General features: G+C 37.1%; 1 protein-coding gene across 1 annotated transcript; it reads left to right on the top strand.

Annotated features, from left to right (window-relative positions):
* Window positions 1–211: 211 nt before the first annotated feature.
* Window positions 212–1430, top strand: LOC131875595 (uncharacterized). The gene is made up of 2 exons (XM_059220181.1): window positions 212–340; window positions 585–1430. The coding sequence occupies exon 2, from the start codon at window positions 603–605 to the stop codon at window positions 1029–1031; it is 429 nt and encodes a 142-aa protein (XP_059076164.1). The 5' UTR covers window positions 212–340; window positions 585–602; the 3' UTR covers window positions 1032–1430.
* Window positions 1431–23155: the final 21725 nt, after the last annotated feature.

Raw genomic sequence — 23155 nt, 5'->3', positions numbered from 1 at the left:
TCATCATAGAATGGATAGAACAATTAGATATATTATAATTCATCTGTAGAAGTAAAACATATCATTCCTTGTCATAAATTATGAAAAGATGCCCATGCATAAAAAATAATAATAATAAATCCTGCATCCTGAAAATATACCCTAACACTGAAAATAAATCAAAGCGTAAAGACATATTCCGTTGTGAAAGTGGAAAGTTGCTTATGAAAGATTTGGTTGCCTAATATGAGAATGTAGTGAACCGTATCAATCACTTTTTCTCATTCTCCTCTCCACCTGATATTTCGCGCATAGATTTTGATAGTATAGGGAACAGATTTTCGCCGACAATAATACAGGGGTAGGTGTGTGGATTTACTTTCATAAAGTTTTCTGGTTTCAGCTGTTCTTTTCCGTGAAGATAAGAATCTCTCTATAAAATCTAGTTATACAGAATAATGACAATGGGTATCTAACTTTTTCTCTGTCTGATGGTATTCGAGCATAAGACCATATGTGACGCAGTGTGTGATGGTATTTTCTGTGGAGGTATTTTGGTTATATGTGAGACTGACTCTAATCTCTATCTACCCATTTGTTTAAAGGCTCTGCTGGCTCTTACCATGGATTCCAAGGGGCCAAAGCATTATAAGATGCACTGTTATCCAATTTATGAAGACTCAGAAGACAGTACACAGATCGAGAAGAAACACCCACAAACAGATGAAGCCGATGATTTTTTCGCTTTGGTGCACAGAATTCAAGCACTGAACAGATTGATTAAGAAGAAGACAATGAATTCGAGCTCTGCAGGAAATGTGGGTGCTACCGTTACCAATGGAAAATCCCCCTGGAAGCCTGTATTCCAGCTGGAGGACTTTTTTAACTTGCCATCGACCGGCAGCCCTCGTGCTCACAGGGATATGACTTGTTGTACAAACAAGAATACAGGCAGATGCGGAGTATCTGCACAGGAAGATATTGGAAGTGAAAAGTATATGGCCGTTGAGGTTTTTGATCTGAATGTAGAGCCCACCCCGGAATTTTGTTAGCAATTTGCTGCCATCTTGACATCACAAGGAAGCTTCTCTCTTCAGGTATGAGAAAAATGAAAGAGATTGGGTGTATGAATTTTGTAAGTAAATAGGATTTGCTCAGGTTGTTGCAGGATCTGTATGGCAATGCTTAGGGCAAGCTTATTTTGTCTAAAGTTGTATTGAACAGTGGTTGCTCTGTAGTTATTGAGGCGTCATTGGAGGATTTTGTTCTTGTTTTGGAGGTCTGTAATGTGGGGGAAGTATGATCTGGATAATGGTCAATTCTACTGTCACGAATTACAACCCAATAGCTGTGGATCGTGTTCATACGGTGTACTGTTAAACATTGTCATATAGATTGTAACAGTTCAATTTATAAGAACTATAAATCAATGTGGTTTTTTTGTTGATGTACTTTGTGATCTATATAGCTAGCTGTGGGAAATTTTGGTTTATGTGTCACATTTTAAGTTTTGATTTGTTTAGGTAGTTAATCTGAAAGTACATCAACATCCGAAATAACACTAACAGGTGAGTCTTATTGGAGATGTTAGTGTGATTTTAGTTGATCACCTAAACAAGTCAAAGCTTAGAGTACATTATTTAAGCTTGTCCTGAAAGGCTCTTATTTGAGAAGTTGACTATAATTTGTTCAAGAGTTGTAAAATTGACTGTTCCTTCACAACCACGCTTTATTTTAGTTAATATGATTAAAAAAAATGTCCAATAAATAATTAACATATACTTCAACTAAAATTAGTTGGTACTTGTGAGAGTTGTATATCCATAACATTTTTTTATTGTGTTTTATGTTTATTTCAAGGGAATTGCTTTGTTACCCAGATGTACTGACGAATGGAATAATTTTATAAATTTTTGGGTCTCTTTCCTTCCACTTGCCCTTTATACATGTTCTTATCCACCTACCACTCATCCTCATTTACACGATTAAAAAAACTTCTATATTCACCCTATCAACTTATTTATCACATTCATATTGACACTTGTTTTCATGTTTATGTTCTTGATTAAGTGAAAAGCAGGTTTTGAAGGGGCCCCGAAACCCATTACATCAGATTATAAAATAGATAAAGCATTGAAAGCCCAGCTAGATAGAACAAAACACAAAAAGGAGACAACTGATAGAAATGAAAAGCCAGCAAGAGCACCAAAAGAAATAGAAGGACATCGCAAAAACGTCAAAATGGATAGCCCAGAACAAAGAAAAAGAGACCTAAAAGAAAGTTTTTAGAAGCTTTATAGCTTCTTACTCCAGTTGGACCATAGAGGCAGTAGCACTCTTCAAATCCTCCATCTCCTTGGCTTGCTGAGCCATCTTCTGCATACTTGCCCGGGTTCTCTTCCCATTTCTAGTAGCCCCCCCTTCAAGGGTCGGAACCTTATCCTCAGTAATATCTATTGTGTTCTTTTTGTGTTGGATATGTTCCAATTTGCTAATCATCACACTAAAGCTGTTGATAGAGGCTTTTTCAGAATTTTATGCCTTTGCTCGCTAATTTTCTTCAGAGTATTCTCATGGCTGAGAACCCTAATCTCCAATTCATTGAACCTAGCCTCCACAACCTTGAACTAAGAGCAATACGCTCTAGTGATAGCCTTTGCACCATTGATGGCTTTAGTTAGTTCATTCAGGTAAATAGGCAGGGTAATTAGATTACCAATCCCAAGTTTTTAAAGTATCCACTTTTATGGAAGATTTCGCCTGTTTAGTCTTCAAGCTATTCATCTCTGAATAGAGCCATTCTTTGACCTTATAAAAACCCATCATCCCATTCTTCACGATATGAAGCATGGTCATAGGAGAATTGATGTTGGCTTTGTTGAACTCTGGAAAGACAACAATATTATCCAGGGTGTCCACATCAACAACGGTAGCTTTGTCATTAGGAGGTAGAGTCTCACCTTCCATCCCCTTCTTCCCATCTTTCTCAACATCACAAGCCTATTTCTTAGGGTCCAAAGGAGTAGAGTGGATCTTAGAGGTACCATCCTCCTCCGGGCAGATATCAGAAACGATAGGACTCCACTTAGTTTCTTCTTGGGCGAAGGGGTAACTTTTTCGCTTTTAGTCTCCATCCCCTCATCATCCTCATCATCTTCTTCAAACTAGTTGTCTTCCTCCTGCACCTTACTCCTATTACTTTTAACCCCTTTTCCAGGTGTCTTTTTGCTTGACCCAAAAGCCATATCTTTATCCTTCCCCTTTCCACTTCGTTTAGTAGAGGTAACCCTATTGATATCATCTTCCAACTCTGTATCAGACCGCTCATCTTCACTATCATCTGAGTTTGCAAACTCATCTTTCGAGTCTAAAAGCTCAGTGATAGAATGTTGCACAGAGGAGGCCTTAACATGGTTGTATAAGAGAAGCGTTAACCCTTCATGCATGGGAGGGTTTCTATCCGGGTTAGCCCTAAAATACATTATGCTAGTATTTAAGGAGCTAAATAGGTAGAAGGGAATAGACACCAAATACTTATGGTAGAAGTGATTCAAGAGCACAAAATGATATCCATAAACATGAGAATATCTACCATCAAGAGTCACATATTGCATGACAACAAACTCAATCCATCTCCATACCTTTTTAATCACCTTTGGCGAGTAGTAGTTCTTGATGGATTTCACTGGCTTTCTTAGAATCTTCCTTCAGGAATCGCTTAATAGATGCCTTAGTGAGCTTTCTCTCCCTATAGATTTTTTTTCCCTCCATTGGCATCCCAGTGAATTCATCAATCACCTCTTCATGAATTTCCACCTTTCTTCTGCCTATGGTTATTTTGTTCTCCTTCCAATTCTTCTTGAATAATCTGGTAATGGTAGAATTTTACCCAAGATTCACTCCATATACCCTTTCATCTTAGCAGTCTCCAAAATAGCCCACACTTTTGGCTTCTTGTTCCATTCATCACAAGAAATGACTCAAATCCTTTTCCTGTTTCCTCCCATAGCTTCAACGGCAGAATTTCTCCCTCCCTTCACAGTCTAGAAAAAGGCAAAAACATACACCAAAGTGCAAAGCAAGGAAACCCTCAAGATAAAAATGGGCACCCAGAAAGTGTGTGGAGTCCCATCAACATTAAATGCCATCTCAAGCTTTGAACGCTGCTCTTTTTGACTCATTATGGAAACTTTCATTGATAAGTACATTGTAATCATCACTTATCACTCCCTCTTTTCCATGCACCTGATCATAAATAAGGATGACACGTGCCTCATGAGGAAGATCCAGCTCACCTCTCCAGCTAATCATTTTTTTAGCATGAACAACCATGTTGGTAGCCCAATCAGCCATAGTATTAGTCTCTCTATATATGTGAGAGATAACACACTGCTCGAAGGACTTAGTTATCTCCTTTACTTGAGATATAATATTTTAAATGCTCCATGATGGGGAAGATAGACCCTTTAGGAATTTAAAAATGTTGTTAGAATCTCCCTCAAGCTAAACTTTTTTATATCCCAAAGAATTAGCAAGGGAAAGGGCTTGATAAGTTACCATGGCTTCGGCTAAGTGGTTGGTTTGGGGTCCCATGGGGAGTGCCACCACCACTAACCAATAGCCTGCTTCATTTCTTATCACTCCCCCACACCCAGTCGACCCTGGGTTTGTTGGTATTTTGGTATGTTTTTGTCATTGATGTCAACACCTACTAACACTTATCAACTCTGGCACTTTGGAGAATCAACAACATTCATCGGCAAGCAAGTGACTTATGCACAGTCACCTCTATCTAGTACACCAGCAGGATATAATGTTCACTAGCACTTGGAATGGCATGAAAAACACCTGGTTATGTCGAAGACATCGTTTGGACACTTTGTCTTGGAGATTTGTTCATTGGCATATTTATTGTTACCGGCAAATAGGTCCAGGTTATACATCGGTAGGTTTATCTTTTCCAAATGAGCATGACACACTATGGAGATGTCTTATTATTGTTGTAAATGTATCAAGCCGACATGTTGAGTCGGTTATTGCATCGGACATTGTTTTATTTGTAAATTTATTTTATTGTAATATCTTTTAGAGCTGACCTACTAAAACTGGTCTTAGGTTATGATATAAATGTAAGATCTTATTTATAAGATCGGATGTGGAATGCGAAAAAGAATTGTGTGAAGGTATATGTGAGAATAAGCCGAGCTATACATGTAGACATCATTTGAAGGTTGAAGGAGAGTTTTTGTGAAGACAATTAGAACTACATTGGTAGTGAATCCAACATAGTAAGATGCTAATTTGAGCAGTACATCCTTATTGGATTTAACCATCCAATTGTAGTCAATGTGACTTCTATTTGTGTTTGAGCAATGAGCTTTAGGCGCTTGGCCTTTTCTACATGTGTAGACCCCATTTGTATACACATACTATCTACAGTAGTATCATCTAATTGTGGTTAAGGTTTCCCACCGTGGTTTTTCCCCTTATAGGGTTTCCACATACAAATATTTGTGTTATGTGTTGTGCATGTTATTGTCTTTCTATTTCATGCATTAATCTTTACTGGTACTGTAATTAACTAATAAAAATGTCAACCGACATAAAAGTGTGTAGGGGAAAAAGCGAGACTAGGCTAACATGCCCTAATCCTACCTTTTGACACACATTGTGGAATACGAAAGAGCCTGGAGGTATCACACAATTGGCTACTTCTTTTTGTGGAAGAGAGAGCCATGGGCTACCTATTAGGGTTTCTATTCCTTTGTTGTAATTGAAAGATAAAATGATGCAAGTTCAATTCCTAACCCCAAAGTGCAAGTATGAACTAATAACAAGATTGCAGAATTGAGATTAAACAATGAAAAGCTGTAAACACAAAGACAAGACAAGAATGCAGATGCGTACCCAGAGTTAAAATCTGAGTGAAAATATTCGGGACGGGGGCGCACGCGCCACTGTCCTGATTCTGCCCCTGAAACTGCTCCTGAAACTACTATTTTGCAACCTGAAAAGCTGTCAGAAATGTTGAAACTTGTTGTCTGACAAAGGGACCAGGGTGCCCCACGCCCCTGTCCTAGCTTTCAGGGTTGGAATTTGGTGTGAAGTTCTTTCTTGGTCCACTTCCGTCGGATCTACAACTTTCGGTGTCCTTTGAATTCGGAAATCTGCACTTATATCTGAAAAGGTATGGTGGGTGGCTATATAGGGTTTTGCCTTAGTCAAACCCCCGCTTTGGTGATTTCCACCTCCACGAATAGCCAAGTTGTATTGTAAAAGTAGTGTGTGTGCAGACCTTGTGTGTGTGCAAGATCCTAAAATGCAAGTAAGGAAACTAGAGCATCCTAGAAAGTAAACCCTAATTGCTTGTAAATGATAATGTAAATGCTCCAAACCAAGATGAAAAGTGATCTAAAGCATGAATACAAATGATATAATGAGGCTTATGCAAAAGACATGAAAACAACATGAAATCATACCCAACCCCAAGGGAGGGGTACAAGCCAATCTTTAGTCGGTGATCCCTTACTGCTCTTCAATGCCTTCAAAGCCCTAAATGGATGAATGAAATTGATGAATCCTTGATGGATGGATGTTGAATGTTATTGAAGTCTTCAAAGATCTGCTCTTTCGCTACATAGAAGGTCCCTAAAACCAAAAATTTGGATCCTTTCAAATGAAGAAAGAGAGCTCTTATATATGAAACCCTAGGTCTTAATTTCAACTTTTGGCCGACCTAGAGATTGAATCTCCCACCAATTTCTTAGGGTTAAGCTTTATTTTATGATTGGATTGCACTCCTAAAATTTCGGGAAAAATGTCCGAGACCGTGTGCACTCCGGGCGCCATGGTCTCGACAACTTTTCACCAAATTTTCAGGGCCGTCAGATATGATGATTTTAGAGAGAATCCCGAAGTTACAGCTGATTTCAAGATGTTTTGACCCCTGAAATCAAGCCCCCAAGTTCAAAATAGGACCTAATTAGGGCTTTTGATTAAATGATGTATTGGAGGAATAAAATAAAAGGGGCACACTTTAATGAAAAGGGACCAACTTTATGATATGGGAGATGACAAAAATAGAACCTTAGACCTAATTAAGCGCTAAAGGGGAAATGCAATGCAAAATGCAAAATGTGCCAAGGCGAGTGCTAAACTAGGTGTGAAATTGTACCACCCTAGCAAGTGCGTACAATTTACAATGCTACATTTAGCCCCAACTTTAGCGGTCATATGAACACTACGTGCATATGCAAGCTAAAGTATAGAAAAGTAAACATTATTTGAAAAAGGATATATCCATAAGTCTGTCGAACGAAGCCCCCAGCGGTATCTGCAGTACTCAATTAGGAACCACAACCTACAAAACCACATGTTAGATCACAAAATCACCTAATGCTTACTAAGGAAGGTGATGAAAATTCGAGGGTAGCTATATGCCCCCCCCTGTTTCGGCTTGCTAATTTTAGTGAGTTGAAACAGGGTATCATGTTTACCACTTCGAATTGTTAAAGAATATTGATGACAAATGCTCACAAGAAGATTTGATATGAGATCAAAAACTAATGGAGAATCATTTGGTAAGAAAGAGGACTAAATCTCAATTCCAACACAACAAAGAGTGTGAGGATTTGAGAGTTCTCTAACACAAGATGAAGGATGTAAATGGAAACAAAATGCAAACAGAAGAAAAGAAAGGAAAAAAGCATGAATACACACATTGGTGATCCATGAGAAAAATAGTGAGAGAGAGAACATGGACTTCTCACCCCTAGATCTTGGCTAGGTGATCCATGGGACAAGGACATGGAAAACTAGCCCCTAGAGTCTGTCTAGGTGATCCATGTAAGGGAGGAGAGTGAGAAAGTCTAGCCTTATGCCGCTAGTTCCACTCAACCTTGTGCATGTGTGTGTAAGGGAGGTTAGAAGCACCTCATAGGAGTCTATGCCCGAGTATGCTACAACCTGTATATGTATAGTAAAAAAAGCGTGACATCTCGCTCTAAGAGTCTGTGCTCTGGTTTTGAGAATAATCACCTTGCATAAAAGAAAAATGGAGACATCTCGCTCTAAGAGTCTGTGCTCTGGTTCCGAGAATGACCCATTGCTCAAAAAGTGTAATGTTTATGTCATAAGCAAAGTAGAAAAAGGATACCTACCTTCATCACAAATGAAGATACCCCAAAAATGCAACAATGTCATAGATCCAAGCAAGAGAGTTTTGCACTCTTTAAGCAAGGATAAGATAGTTGAAAAGGGATATCTTGTAGTATGTGTAAAGGAGATCCTTAGAGGAGAAGAGATCTTTGTACAAAAGACACCTATCCCTGACAGGAATTGTCTTAGACAAATATAACATCTTCTAGAATAAGACAAAGAAGAGAATAAGAATGCAATACTTCCTTCTTTTGCGAGGTGAAAGTGATTCTTAATGAAGGATGACACTGTTTTTAACCTAGTTGGGAGAGTGAATTCATTATGGATGTATTTTACCAAGTGCAAAAGAGGTTGTAGTCAAGGACTTACACCTCTTGTAAGAGAGAATCCTTGAACAAACAACAACAAATGCATACAAGGAATAACATCAAGTAATAAAGTTCACACCATCCACGAAATAGGAAACAGTGGATCCTTAGATAAAAATAAGGAAAGATCATTGCCTCCCAAGGATAAGGACAATGAGAAGGACTTACACAATCTTCTAGGGAGAGATTTAGACATAAGCAAAATGTACTACATACTCACATGAGTTCATGCAAGAAAGACATTAGTGTATGTAAAATGCTCCTCACAAGAAGTAGGTAGGATAAGAAAGAGAATACACATCTTCTCCCATATCTAGGGAAAGAGGATTCTAAAGAAAAGATGATCAATATTTCCACACTATTACCCCAAAGGGAAATTTTAACCATAAAAAGAAGAGAAGTATGAAATCACTCTTGTCCCCATAGGAACAAGAGATAACATAGAAAATTAGGCTATTATGTTGCTTCAAAAATATGATTGCACTTGAAATTGTACCATCATGAATGACAATGAGCCCCCAGTAAATGAGCTACCAATGTCACATAATGATGAGCAACATAATAGCCATTAATGTTATTTAAAGACATGATAGACTAAATGAGGTATTTGAATATGACATGCTAAATGCTCAACTACAAGTGAGATCAAAAACATGTATAAAATGATAAAAATTGAAGAAGAAAAGTCACAAGAAATCTTAGAAGAGGGATGAGTGTAATTTATTAAAGCCTTATCCCTGGAGGAAAGGACTTTATGATGAATAGGAGATAAAGATTCATAAGTGGATTTAGAAATTTGAGGGGAGTCATAAAGAGATTTGTTCATTGCCAAGATTTCCTTATGAGGGGAATGAGAGTTGATAGAAGTAGAAGATGATTTAGTTGAAGTGAGATCATCATCACTACTAAATATAGCATTCACATTGAGAGATGGTCTTTTAGATGCTTTGGTGGGCTTAGAAAGATTATATCCAAGTCCAAATGAATATTCATGCATGTTATGTTCTAAAGGAACTTTAATTCCTTGTTCATTTGTGCCACAACCATTTCCATTATACCCATACTTAGCTAAAATATGAAAACCACGACCATAACAATTAGCCATTTCAGAAAGAGATGGTGGTTTTTCATAAGACAAAGAATCAAATTCATCAGAATTAGAGGTGTGAGGAGAAGAAGTTTGAGAAGTGGCCACCAAATTATTGCTCATAGGTTCAGGTAAGGTTGATTGATATTTAGTTTCTTCCTTCTTTTTAACTTTAAGCTCTCTAGGAGGAACCCTATACTCACCTACAAAGGTGGGATTAAAGTCAAGAGATCCCCAATCGTCTTCTGCAAGAACCTTCTCAGGATCAAAAGCCTTTTCATGTGTAGATTCAAGTTGAGAAGAATCTTCTTCAAGAACTTCAGACTCATCCAAAGAATTTTGATTATCAGAGGGTGATGATTCATCCATAGGTATCTTGTTTAAAGAGTCATCACTAGAAGAGGAAGGTTTAGAAGAACTCCCTTTGGAAGTAGATGTTTGCAAACAAGCTTGAAAATTAGTATCACCTATCAAGGTATATGTCTTATTGTTATAAATAAATTTAACTTGTCTATGCAATGTAGAGGGGACAGCTTGCATACTGTGAATCCAAGGTCTCCCTAGTAACAAGTTGTATGTTAGATTTCCCAACATAACATGGATAGGAGTAGGCAAAGTAACAGGTCCCACTGTGATGGGTAAAGTGATAATACCTAATGAAGACTTAGCCACATTATCAAAGCCTCGAATGGGATGAGAGTCAGGATCAATAAGGGATGTATCCACATTCATCTTATGCAATAGATTAATGCTACACACATTAAGGCCAGAGCCATTAACTACCAATGTTCGTCTTATAGCAGTGTCATTTATGATAACCACAATCATCAAGGGATCATATTGATGTTGAATTTCACTAGTAGGCAATTCATCTTGAGTAAACACAATTTGAGCTTTAGGATTCATTACAGAGTTAACCAAAGACACTATATTACTAGATGTATTAGGTGGAGGAACATTCAAATCTTTCAAGGCATCTTGTAACATTCCATGATGAGCAGAAGAAGTTTGGATCAAATCCCAAAGGGATATCTTAGCAGGGGTAGCTTTAAGTTGTTCTATGAGATCATATTCCTTAACAATAACTTGTGAAATATGTGGAGCTTGCAGAAGAATTGGTTGAGGATTAGGAAGAGAAACTGGAGTAACCGAAGGAGGATTAGGTTGCCTATTATTTCTTGTGTTATAGGTATGAGCAACCGCATTATAACTCTCTCTAGTCAGTTGCTTAGCATACTCATAAGGGCTCTTAGAAGAATAACCTCCTTGCACAGTAATAATAGTTTTCTTAGGAGTGCAAAAAGAATCATTAGCATAACCACCTTGAACCACTAAGATAGGCTTATTTAAAGGTTGAGAATTTTGAGAAGGACAAGCACCTTAGATAGTGAAGAGAGGTTTACTAGGTGTTTCATTCACATGTATCAAATTGATTGAGGATGGTTTAGAGGAATGAACAAAAGTGTTGGAAGAATTATTGATAGTCTTCTCTTGCACTAAAATCTTATCACGGATTAAATCAATTTTAGGAGAGAGACAAGGGGTAGGCATTGATGTTCTAGTAGGAAGAGTAATACTAGGAAAGGTCATATCATCCTCTATCATCAAAGGATCTACATGGGGAATAAACTCTCTAGGAGAAGGATCAACATTACTCTCTAAAGTCTCACTTTTGAGAGGGAGATCTTTGAAAGAGATGTTAACCATCTTGCTTTGAACTAGGGTATCCTTATGAGTAGAACTAGGTTGAGGAGAGGGAGATGCTTTATTTTTAGAGGGAGAATAATTGAGATTCAAGGAAGGTGAGAAACTATCAAGGGAGTTTTCAATCTTAATTTCATCCCCTTTGGCTAGGGTTCTCTCATGGGATAGAGAATAATCTACACCTTCTTCTAATGGTTCATCCCAAATAGTGAAGTGGTTGAAAGGAATGTTTGAAGTATTGTCAATTTTAGGAGAGGAGATAACATTGTTTATTAATTCCTCATCCTTAGGAGGGAGAGCATCAATAGATGTGTTAAACTCATCCTCTTTCCTCAAAATATGTTCAATATGATCTTTAGGGGAGAGAGAATTAAGGAAATTGCTTATTATTTCATCTTCTTTCTCTAAGGGATGCTTATGGGTAAGACAAACTTTAGGAGAAGGGTAAGCATTTATCATTAATTCATCATTTCTAGTAGGAATTTTGTTGGAAAAGGAAATGCCATCACTAGGAAATGTAGGGATAATGTCATCTTCTTGCACAAAAGGATCCTCATGAAGGGAGTGTTTTTTAGGAGGAACATGAACATATTTCTCCAAAGATTCATGCTTAGGAAGGAGATCTTTGAAAGAAGTGTTCATAACCTCTTGTTGCACTAACATGCCCCCATTGGAAGGACCAACTTTAGGAGAAAATAAGTCAATGTCCATCAATACCTTTTCACTTAGAGAGGCATCATGTAGGGAAGGTGAAGTAACATTAAGAAAGGTGTTTATGATATCATTCTCTTCCTCTAGGATAGCTAAATAGGAAGGGCACATTTTAGGAGAATTGTCAAGATCACTCTTAAAGTCTTCGTCCTTAGAGCATGGGAGAGTCTCAAAGGGATTGGTAGCAATTCTTTTAGGCACTAAAATGTTGTTATAGATGGGAGGACGTTCTTTAGGAGAAGTAAAAATTGAAACAAGGGAAGCTAACCTATTATCACATCTATGAAATGAATGCATCATGACAACAATTTTCCTCTTTCAAATGATAACACATGCAAAATAGAAGGAAATGTTTAATTTTAACCAATGCAAGCACTTAGAATGTAGATTTAGAAAATGAAATTTATGATTCAAATGAGTTCCTAAATCAGATTTGAAATTATTTATCCCAATTAAGCTATCCACAAGTTCAACTTTGAATTGAAAAATAAGGGTTTTAGCAAAAATTTCCTCTAAATTTTTGAATCTTGCAAGAAATTAAAACTTGTAAATACAAATTTGAATTTGAAATAGCATAAACACTCAAATTTGAAAACATAAATCAGAATTAGAGAAGATTGGAATTCATGTCGGGTTCACCAAAAATGTGTAGGGGAAAAAGCAAGACTAGGCTAACATGCCCTAATCCTACCTTTTGACACACATTGTGGAATACGAAAGAGCCTAGAGGTATCAGACAATTGGCTACTTCTTTTTGTGGAAGAGAGAGCCATGAGCTACCTATTAGGGTTTCTATTCCTTTGTTGTAATTGAAAGATAAAATGATGCAAGTTCAATTCCTAACCCCAAAGTGCAAGTATGAACTAATAACAAGATTGCAGAATTGAGATTAAACAATGAAAAGTTGTAAACACAAAGACAAGACAAGAATGCAGATGCGTACCCGGAGTTAAAATCTGAGTGAAAATATTCAGGACGGGGGCACGGGCGCCATTGTCCTGATTCTGCCCCTGAAACTGCTCCTGAAACTACTATTTTGCAACCTGAAAAGCTGTCAGAAATGCTGAAACTTGCTGTCTGACAGAGGGACCAGGGCACCCAGCACCACTATCCTAGGGACCAGGGCACCTAGCGCCCCTATCCTAGCAGGACCAGGGCACCCCACGCCCTTTTCCTAGCTTTCTGGGTTGGAATTTGGTGTGAAGTTCTGTCTTGGTCCGCTTCCGTCGGATCTGCAACTTGTGGCGTCCTTCGAATTCAGAAATTTGCACTTATATTTGAAAAGGTATGGTGGGTGGCTATATAGGGTTTTGCCTTAGTCAAACCCCCACTTTGGTGATTTCCACCTCCACGAATAGCCAAGTTGTATTGTAAAAGTAGTGTGTGTGCAGATCTTGTGTGTGTGCAAGATCCTAAAATGCAAGTAAGGAAACTAGAGCATCCTAGAAAGTAAACCCTAATTGCTTGTAAATGATAATGTAAATGCTCCAAACCAAGATGCAAAGTGATCTAAAGCATGAATACAAATGATATAATAAGGCTTATGCAAAAGACATGAAAACAACATGAAATCATACCCAACCCCAAGGGAGGGGTACAAGCCAATCTTCAGTCGGTGATCCCTTATTGCTCTTCAATGCCTTCAAATCCCTAAATGGATGAATGAAATTGATGAATGCTTGATGGATGGATGTTGAATTTTATTGAAGTCTTCAAAGATCTGCTCTTTTGCTACATAGAAGGTCCCTGAAACCAAAAATTCGGATCCTTTCAAATGATGAAAGAGAGCTCTTATATATGAAACCCTAGGTCTTAATTTCAACTTTTGGCCGACCTAGAGATTGAATCTCCCACCAATTTCTTGGGGTTAAGCTTTATTTTATGATTGGATCGCGCTCTTAAAATTTCGGGAAAAATGTCCAAGACCGTGTGCACTCCGGGTGCCATGGTCTCGATAACTTTTCACCAAATTTTTAGGGCCGTCGGATATGATGATTTTAGAGAGAATCCTGAAGTTACAGCTGATTTCAAGATGTTTTGACCCCTGAAATCAAGCCCCCAAGTTCAAAATAGGACCTAATTAGGGTTTTTGATTAAATGATGTATTGGAGGAATAAAATAAAAGGGGCACACTTTAATGAAAAGGGCCCAACTTTATGATAAGGGAGATGATAAAAATAGAACCTTAGACCTAATTAAGTGCTAAAGGGGAAATGCAATGCAAAATGCAAAATGTGCCAAGGTGGGTGCTAAACTAGGTGTGAAATTGTACCACCCTAACAAGTGTGTACAATTTATGACGCTACAAAAAGATTGGTTTATCGGTATTAAGAATTAAAGTTGGTTAAGTTGTTTTTTTTTTAAATTTTTTGGACAACTGACTCAACCCCCCTCTCAGTTGTCTCTGGGATCTAACAATTGGTATCAGAGCCTAGTCCTCTTTTTGCAGAAGTTTAATAGCTTGAGGAGATCCAATGTCTACTAACTATTTCAGAAAGGATAGTCCTAAACTTGATGGAACCAAATATGGCATATGGAAGATCAGAATGGAGACACATATGAATTGCATTGGAAAGGACATCTGGGATGTTACAAAGAATGGCTATACTGCTCCTACTCAGAATCAGCCTAATCCACCTAACTTGGCTAAAGATGAGGAAAATGATTGCAAAGCAAGAGAAGCACTTTTGAGCGCATTATCAGATCAGCAAATAATGGGATTATCAGATAGATCAACTGCTAAAGCTATTTGGGATCATTTAGAAACACTGGATGAAGGAGACTCCACAGTCAAAATTGTAAAACTTGAAAGCTTTCGAGTCAGGTATGAAAATCTAAAAATGGAAGAAGATGAAAGGATTTCTTCTTTTATGGAAAGAGTTAATGAAATTGTTTTGGGTATTAAATGTTATGGAAGAACCTTAAGTGAAGATGAAATTGTTTCAAAATTTTTAAGAGGATTTCCACCAGCATATAAAATGAAGGTTACTACTATAAATGAGTTAAGAACAATGCCTAATACATCAGTAACTAGGGATACATTGATTGGAAAACTTTCAGCCTTTGAAATTGAGGAATTTGGTCTTGTTGCTACTATAAAGATAGATTTAGATTTTAAAGCATCAACATCATCCATGCCATCATTTGATAAGTCTGATTGGAAAGCCTTCTATGCAAGAGAACTTGAGGAAAGTGGTAAAGAAAATGAAGAACTTGAAGAACTTGAAGCACTATTTGCAAGGAAAATGCCTAAACGTCTGGTTGGAAGTAAGTATGAAGGTAAAGTACCCTTTAAATGTTTCAACTGTAATAAGATTGGTCATATGGCTTCTAGATGGCCTGATAGACATGCTAGACTAAGAGAAGAAGCTAGGAGAACATACAAGCCTAATCCTGAATATCAGAGATACATATTTAAGAAGAATAAAGATAAATCTTGTTATCTTGCTGATAAAGGAGTCACTGATGATTCTAATGAAGATCTGGCAGATAATGGATGGGTTTTTGTTTCTATAACAGAATATCAACTGACACCTACTATTCAACTGGTAGAACTAGCCTTGGCAGCTAAAATTGAAGTTAAGGATGAATGGATCATTGATTCAGGATGCTCACATCATATGACTAGTGATAAAATAAAATTCTTGAACTTTCAAGAATATAATGGAGGCTTAGTAAGACTTGGAGATGATAAAGCTTGTTTGATCAAAGACAAAGGTACAATATCTCTTGATGGTAAGCATAATACTAACAATGTTTACTATGTGGAAGGTTTAAAGCATAATCTTTTGAGTGTTGATCAATTAGTTGAGAAATGATTTCAGTTACAATTCAAGAATGGAAAATGCAAAATCATGAATAGAACTGGTTTGGAAATTGCAACCGGTAATCAAACTAGAGGTAATATCTTTCATTTGAATAATAGTGAAAAGACATGCTTGATTGCACATATTGATGAATGTTGACTATGGCATAAGAGACTCTGTCATGTAAATTTTGATTGCATGGTAACAATTAGTACTACAAAGGTAGTTAGAGATTTACCTAAGATTGTCAAACCTCACAATCTAGTATGTAAGGAATGTCAATTTGGAAAACAAGTTAGAGCTACTTTTAAAAGTATTCTAGAAAAACCAAACAATGCTCTTGACTTAATTCATACTGATTTATGTGGTCCAACTAGAACTAAAAGTTTACAAAGTGATAGATATTTCATGCTAATCATTGATGACTACTCTAGAATGTGTTGGGTTACTTTTCTCAGAGAAAAATCAGAAACACTTGGGAAGTTCAAACTATTCAAAGAAATGGTAGAGAATGAAATTGGTAAGAAAATCAAATGTCTGAGATCAGATCAGGGAGGAGAATTTACATCTAAGGAATTTAATGCATTCTGTGAAGTGAATGGAATCAGAAGACAACTATCAGCACCCCAGACACCACAACAGAATGGAGTTATAGAGAGGAAAAATAGAACTATCTTGGATGCAGCTAGAAGTATGTTATCAGAAGCAAATCTACCACATGTCTATTGGAGAGAGGCAGTAAGCACAACGGTCTATACATTCAACAAAGTTCACATTAAAGGAGAAACCGGTAAGACCCCTCATGAACTATGGTTTGGCATTACTCCTACTCTTTGTAGCATCGTAAAATTGTGACACTTACAATTTTGACTGCGTTTGGGTCTTCACGATGGTGGCGCAATGTTGAACCTGAATGGAGACCCCAAAACTTGTTTACGACATCAAAAACTGCATCTTTCTACACCTTGGCCTGATCCTCCTTACACCTTGTTGTCTCGAGAGGTGGGACCATGGCGCCCAGTGCCCTGGTCCTTCAGGACCATGGCGCCTAGCACCCTGGTCCCTCAGGACCATGGCGCCCAGCACCCTGGTCCCTGGCCCTATTTTGGGCCCGGTCTTTTGTTGGGCATCGGGTCTTCAAGTTTGCAATTTGGAAAATAATGTTCCTAGGTCGGCCTAAGGTCGGAAAAATCAGTCTCATAACCCTAATTGACAAGTATATAAACTACATTTCCCCTCATGAAAAAAGGAGGAAAAACATACATGTGCAAGAGGTGGAAGCGATAGGCAAACATTCAAACATTCAAACATTCAAGCATTCCTTCAAGCAATTGAGCATTCTAGGTCTCCATTCAAGGCTAGGTGTTGCATTCAAGACAAGGATTCAACCATTGAAGAGGAGATCACCTACAACATACAACATACAACATCATTACACCTTCGCATGTAAGAATACAAACATTCTTACAACAAGGTATTAGTACTTGATTACATTACAAACATTTACATTTATAGCATTCTCATTTCTTGGTTAATTCAAAAACTGGGGTTTGACCTAAAGGCAAACCCCTAATCCCTAACCCCCCAATCATCCTCTCTTTTCTATGTGTAGGTTGCAGGTACATGAATAATTGAAGATCTGGAATCCTTGTGCAGAGACGAACAGATGCCCCTTCGTTTCGTGGATTTTTCAGAGGACCGTGTACACTCCGGGCGCCATCATCCCATCAACTTTCACTCAAACTTGGAGGACAACATCATCTTGACATTTTACTACTAATTTCAGGTCCGTAGCTTCATCCCGTGTCTCTATCTCTGTCTACAAACGCATCTTTCCTACTTTTACATACACTCCTAGTTCAATCCTTCTATCTACATTCTTTACAAAAGAGGGTATCCTTGTTATCTCAACCCTTGAAACTCATTTAGAATTCAGTCTTGCATTGTGTGGGATTGGATCTTGTGAGTTTCAACCCCTCTTTTGAATGTAAAGTCTCTCCTAAGTGAAAACTGTCAATCCTAGTGACCTCCTTTCTCTTTCCTTGGAGTGGGGGAACACCTAGGGTTCGATTTTCAGCTTTACATTTTGGTGAACCCGACGTGAACATCCTAATTCTGATTATTCATGGTTAGATCTGAAAAATTTTGCTTCCTTAATTACATTTCCATGTTTGATCTTTTGGCAAATTTTAGAGGTTAATTGCATAAAAACCCTAAATTTTCTTTTTAGTAATTGAGCTTGTGAAATGTTTAATTGTTAATGCTTGTTTTAGATCTACCCTTCTATTACAAATTATCAATTCATATTTGTGCTTTAATTCTGAAAATTAAGTGGTTAAGTGTCAAAACCCTAATTTTTAAAACTCTCTTGATTCAACCTTTGACCGATGATTTCACTGATCAGAACACCTCCAAATCGGCTGTAACTTTGGATTCCGCAACAAAATCATAATATCTCTCATCCCTGAAAATTTTGAAAAAAGTTGCAAGGACCGTGTGCACCCCATTCGCCACGGTCCCTGACATTTTTTTCAAAATTTCAGGAGCTAGATCTTACTGTATTTTTCTGCTAGAATCCAGAATCTTGGCTGATTTCATCAATTCTAACACTTTCAAAATTAAAGTCAAAGTTGGTCTAGTGATTGCTTGGATTAAGGCCTCTAATCATTCAAAAATTGTTGAAATTGAAATTTTGTGTCAAAATTGTGTTTCTTACTGTCCTAAATCTGAAAAGTGTTGGCATTCATTCAAAGTTTCAGTGCTTTATTCAAATTTTTTTAATTTGTGACTTTTGAAATTAAGTGTTTAATTGCAACAACTTTGATTTCTGCTTTCAAAATTGAATTTCGCATGAAATTGAGTCAACTTTTAAATTTCAAAGCTTGCATTTCTTTTAGTATTCCCTCTAAAATCATAAAATTCAAAATTTTAGTTTCCCTCTCTTTTTCAAAATTCAAATTTTGCATTTTTCAACAATCTTGGTAGGGTTCAATTTTGAGATTGCAACTTTAATTTGGCCTATCTACAGATTGTAAAATCACTCAATTTTTTCAGATTAGATTTAAAATCATCATAACTTTCATCCCTAAAACTTTTGAAAAAAGTTGTGAGGACCGTGTGCACTCCATTTGCCACGGTCCCTGACATTTTTTTCAAAATTTCGGGAGATTGTCATGATTGCATTTAACAGCTTAAATCTAGGAGATTGGCTGATTTTATTGAAATTTGCTACCTCTAAATTCGAAAATAAATTCAAAATTCAAGATTTCAATTTTCAAGATAACAATTAAAATTAAGTGCTACCCCCTTGGCCCTAATTTTCAATTGTGCCTACCTTTCTTGGAAGTTGTGTTTCCTTCTTCTTTCACAAAGTTCAAATTGGATAATCATTATCTCATTGTTCAATTTTGCCTACTTTATTTTTCAAAATTCAAAATCTTCTCTCTCTCTCTAGTGCATGAGTTTTACAACAATAAGCCCTACTTACACTATTCCCGTCAGATGAAGCCTTAGAATTAAGTCTTTCCAAGGTTTAATTACCGAGGAGATGGAACCTAATTTGAATGGCCTTTTTAACGAGGATGTGGGTAATTCCTCTAATCCTCTTAATGATGAAGAAGCTCTCCTTGAGGTTTCTGTAGAACAACTTTCAAAATTGGATAACCAATTTGATGATTTTCAGCAATGGATGTCTCAAGAATACCCTGATAGTCAAGCTCTTTCATTAATTGAGGGTCTAAAACATATGGTTCAAAGTGATAAGAATGGAATTGATATTTTGCATAGTATTGCACACATTGTGGATTCGAATGTGATGCCTATGAAGAGTTGTGCCGAAACTTTAGGTTATACACAACCTCCTACTCAAGTCAATCATTCTATTCCTTTGACAACTTCTATTGCCAGTATACCTATTTTTACATCAAACATAATGACTACTTCAATACAAAACATTCCACCTATGATCACCAGTCATAGGGGCAATCCTTCTTCTTCAATCAACCCTCTTCCTTCATTCAATCTGACTTCTTCATTCGTCCCTTCAATGAGTGTCCCTATTACATCTCCACAAATGAACATGACGCAAGGGGGCAATTCATTCAACCATTCCATTCCTCCTTGTAGTGCTCCTTGTTTCCAATCATCTCCTATGACTAACAATCACAGTGTCCCACCACCTTACTCTTAATCAATACCTTCTTTCAATAACATAATACCTCCATCACAATCTAACACGTCTAATATGAACTCGTCGACTGAAGTGACCATTAGCAATCTTGTACAAACTGTCTCTTCTTTACAACAACAAATTGCCTCTATGAATCAATCTAAGTTTAGTGTGCCCACATTTGATGTTGCGAGCCCACTTTCTCTTGACATTGTTTGAGCTATCCCCCTTAAGCATGTTGAAATCCCACAGTTGGAGCTTTATAATGGTAAAGGTGATCCTCTAACACATGTTAAGACCTTTCAAACAATATGTACCGATTTTTCTCATGACCAAAGGTTGCTTGCAAAACTGTATACTAGAACATTAAGAGATAAGGTTCTACAATGGTATTTCTTGTTGCCTTCCTATTCTATTACTTCTTTCCAACAACTTGCAAATGCTTTCATTCAACAATTTCAAAACAATATAAGTCCTAAAGTTACTTTGATTGATTTAATGCATTGTAAACAAGGTGTTAAAGAAAAAGCGACTGATTTCATTGGTAGATATAAGCATTTGTGTGCTCAAATTTCTTTTCTAGTACCTGACAATGATATTCAAAGAATCTTTATTTCTAGTTTACAAAAAGATATTAGAGAAAAACTTATGTTTTCTGAGTTTACTTCTTTCCAACAGTTGTGTGCAACTCTTCACAATTATCTACTGACTGTGAGTCAAATGGAACAAGCAAATCCTATGGCTCCGAGTGATAAGAGTGATAGTAGTCAACAACCATTTGGGAAGTTTAAACTGAACAGAGGGTTCGTTAAGTTCAATGAAAACATCATCAACAACAATGTGAATGTAGCATCAAGTGTGCCTCCTATTTCTAAGTTTTTCAAGAAAGAAAGAGAGTTTACTCCTTTGAATGAATCATTGCATAGTATTATGAGTAAGTTATTGGAATGAAATGTGCTTACCCTCCCTCCTATAAAGAAAATAGATCCTGCAAAGATTAATTCACCCTATTTTGATAACAAATCTTTTTGTCAATTTCATCGTCAACCTGGGCATGATATTGAAAAATGTTTTTCTTTAAAGGGTAAAATTCAAGATTTGATTGATAATAATATTATCTCTGTTTCAGGTGTGAATGATAAAGGTAACACATCTGTAGCTCTTCCTAACCAAAATCTTAAGATTTTTACTGATCCATTACCTTCTCATACCTCTAATGTGATTGAGACTAATGATTCCTCTTTCTCACCTGATGGTCTTGTCTCTATGACTCCGAATGTGATTAACTTTGTAGAGCAGCAGAAAATCCCTAAAGAACCTTCCATCACATTTGATTCCAGTGAAACTATCAGGGCACCTGATGGTCCTTTATATATAGTTGCAAAATTCAAGAATACACCTTGCCGTGGAGTGCTTATTGATCCTTCTTGCATGGTGAATGTCATTACTGAAGAATTTCTTTTTACTTTGCAATTGAATCAAGTGATCTATGACAAAAAAAATGTGGTTGTGAAATTATTTGATGCATTTTCTTCTCCTGCAATTGGTTCTATTACATTACCTATTGAGGTCCATAACAAATCCCTTGATGTGAGCTTTGCTATTATTCCATCATTCGAACAATTTCGTGTGAAGCTAGGCTATCCTTGGCTATCTTCCATGAAAGCTATTGCTTCTCCTATTCACAAGTGTTTGAAATTTCCCCATAATGGTGAAGTTGTTACTATCAATCGTAGTCTCTTTAAACCAACTGAAAGAACTTCTAGCATTCCTATTGATTATTTTTGGCCTAAACAATTCCAATCTCTTGCACCGTGAAGTGATCATCTTTTCAAATCTTATCAAAAGTGGAAAAAAGATATGATCCTATCTCTAAGTGAACCTAGAACACCCAAACTTGATATTCCTATCATTATTGAGAAGGAAGTTCTTCCTTTGAAAGATAAAGCTAATGTCTTTCCTCAAGAAGATTCCCAACCCATTCCTATGGATGTGACTATGTCTATGTCTAATAAACTTTCTAAAAGTAGACCTATACCTCCTCGTCATGATGGACTTGGTCTCCTTCCTAAACCAAATATTCCTCCTTTATATGGAGCAGTTCCTCCTCCTTCCTCTTATAAAGAGAAGAGACCTTCCTCTTCTCCTATTATCCAACCTAAGAGACTACAACCTAAACACCCAAGTGATAAGGATGAGAAAATTTCTCCTCCTCAATCTTCTCAACTTCCTACTAAGACTAGATGAAATCGTTCTATGCATGAATGCCGAAAAAAGCGTCATCTTAGAGCTTGTGCAGCTGCCTCTCAAACTTTGCAATCCCCAAAAACACCTTCAGCTAGTATTATTCCATTTTATCCTTAGCCGAAAATTGAGCCAAAATCTCATAAACATAAGATGCATGATGGTTTTGATCCTATGTGAGTTAAAGATCCTATTTTTTATAAATCTTGATGATGATATAGATGAAAATGTTATTCATGATGAAAATGTTACTCCTCTTGCTTCTGATAGTGAATATGAATATGTTGATATTGATAACCATTTATCTAATGAATTTTCTAAAGCACTTATCTTAGCTCCTAGATAAGAACAATGTGGCTTGGAACATGAACATAGCCCTTGTTTGGATCTTGTGATAGCTCCATCTACTATGTTGGATGTTCCTCCTCTAGCGTGTTTCCTACCTTCCCGAAATATTGATCAGCAAGATCGGGGGGTGGATGACGTGCTAGACTAGTTTCATTAGCATAGCAGATTCTCTTCTCCTCTCTTGATCTCTTTTGTTACTTCTTCTATGTGTTATTCTCATTCTTCTATTTGTTGTCCTTAGTGTTGTCTACTTGAGGACGATGCAAAGCATTGAGATCTCTTTTGGTCTCTCTCATGTTGACTCAAAAGACACATGTGTTCCCTTCTTCTAGGTGACTTTCCTTGATTGGGGAATGAAGAACAATTATGCATACATACATATGATATACATGAATTATCATACAGCATACTGAGCCCAAGGAAAGCAAAGTCACCTCGTGATTTGTGTTTTGTGTCTATTATCCTTGGGTTTATCTCACAATTGGGGGCTAAATCTTTGTGATAGCGTGCTCCTTTCCCTTCTCATTTCTTAGGTGTATCACTACCTTAAAGTAATCACCCCTGATGAGGCGTGTGCGATCGC

Source organism: Cryptomeria japonica, chromosome 5, assembly GCF_030272615.1.
Source record: "Cryptomeria japonica chromosome 5, Sugi_1.0, whole genome shotgun sequence".
Classification (NCBI taxonomy): domain Eukaryota; kingdom Viridiplantae; phylum Streptophyta; class Pinopsida; order Cupressales; family Cupressaceae; genus Cryptomeria; species Cryptomeria japonica.
Note: the sequence above shows the minus strand (reverse complement) of the source record. Positions and strands in the feature narration are given on the sequence as shown.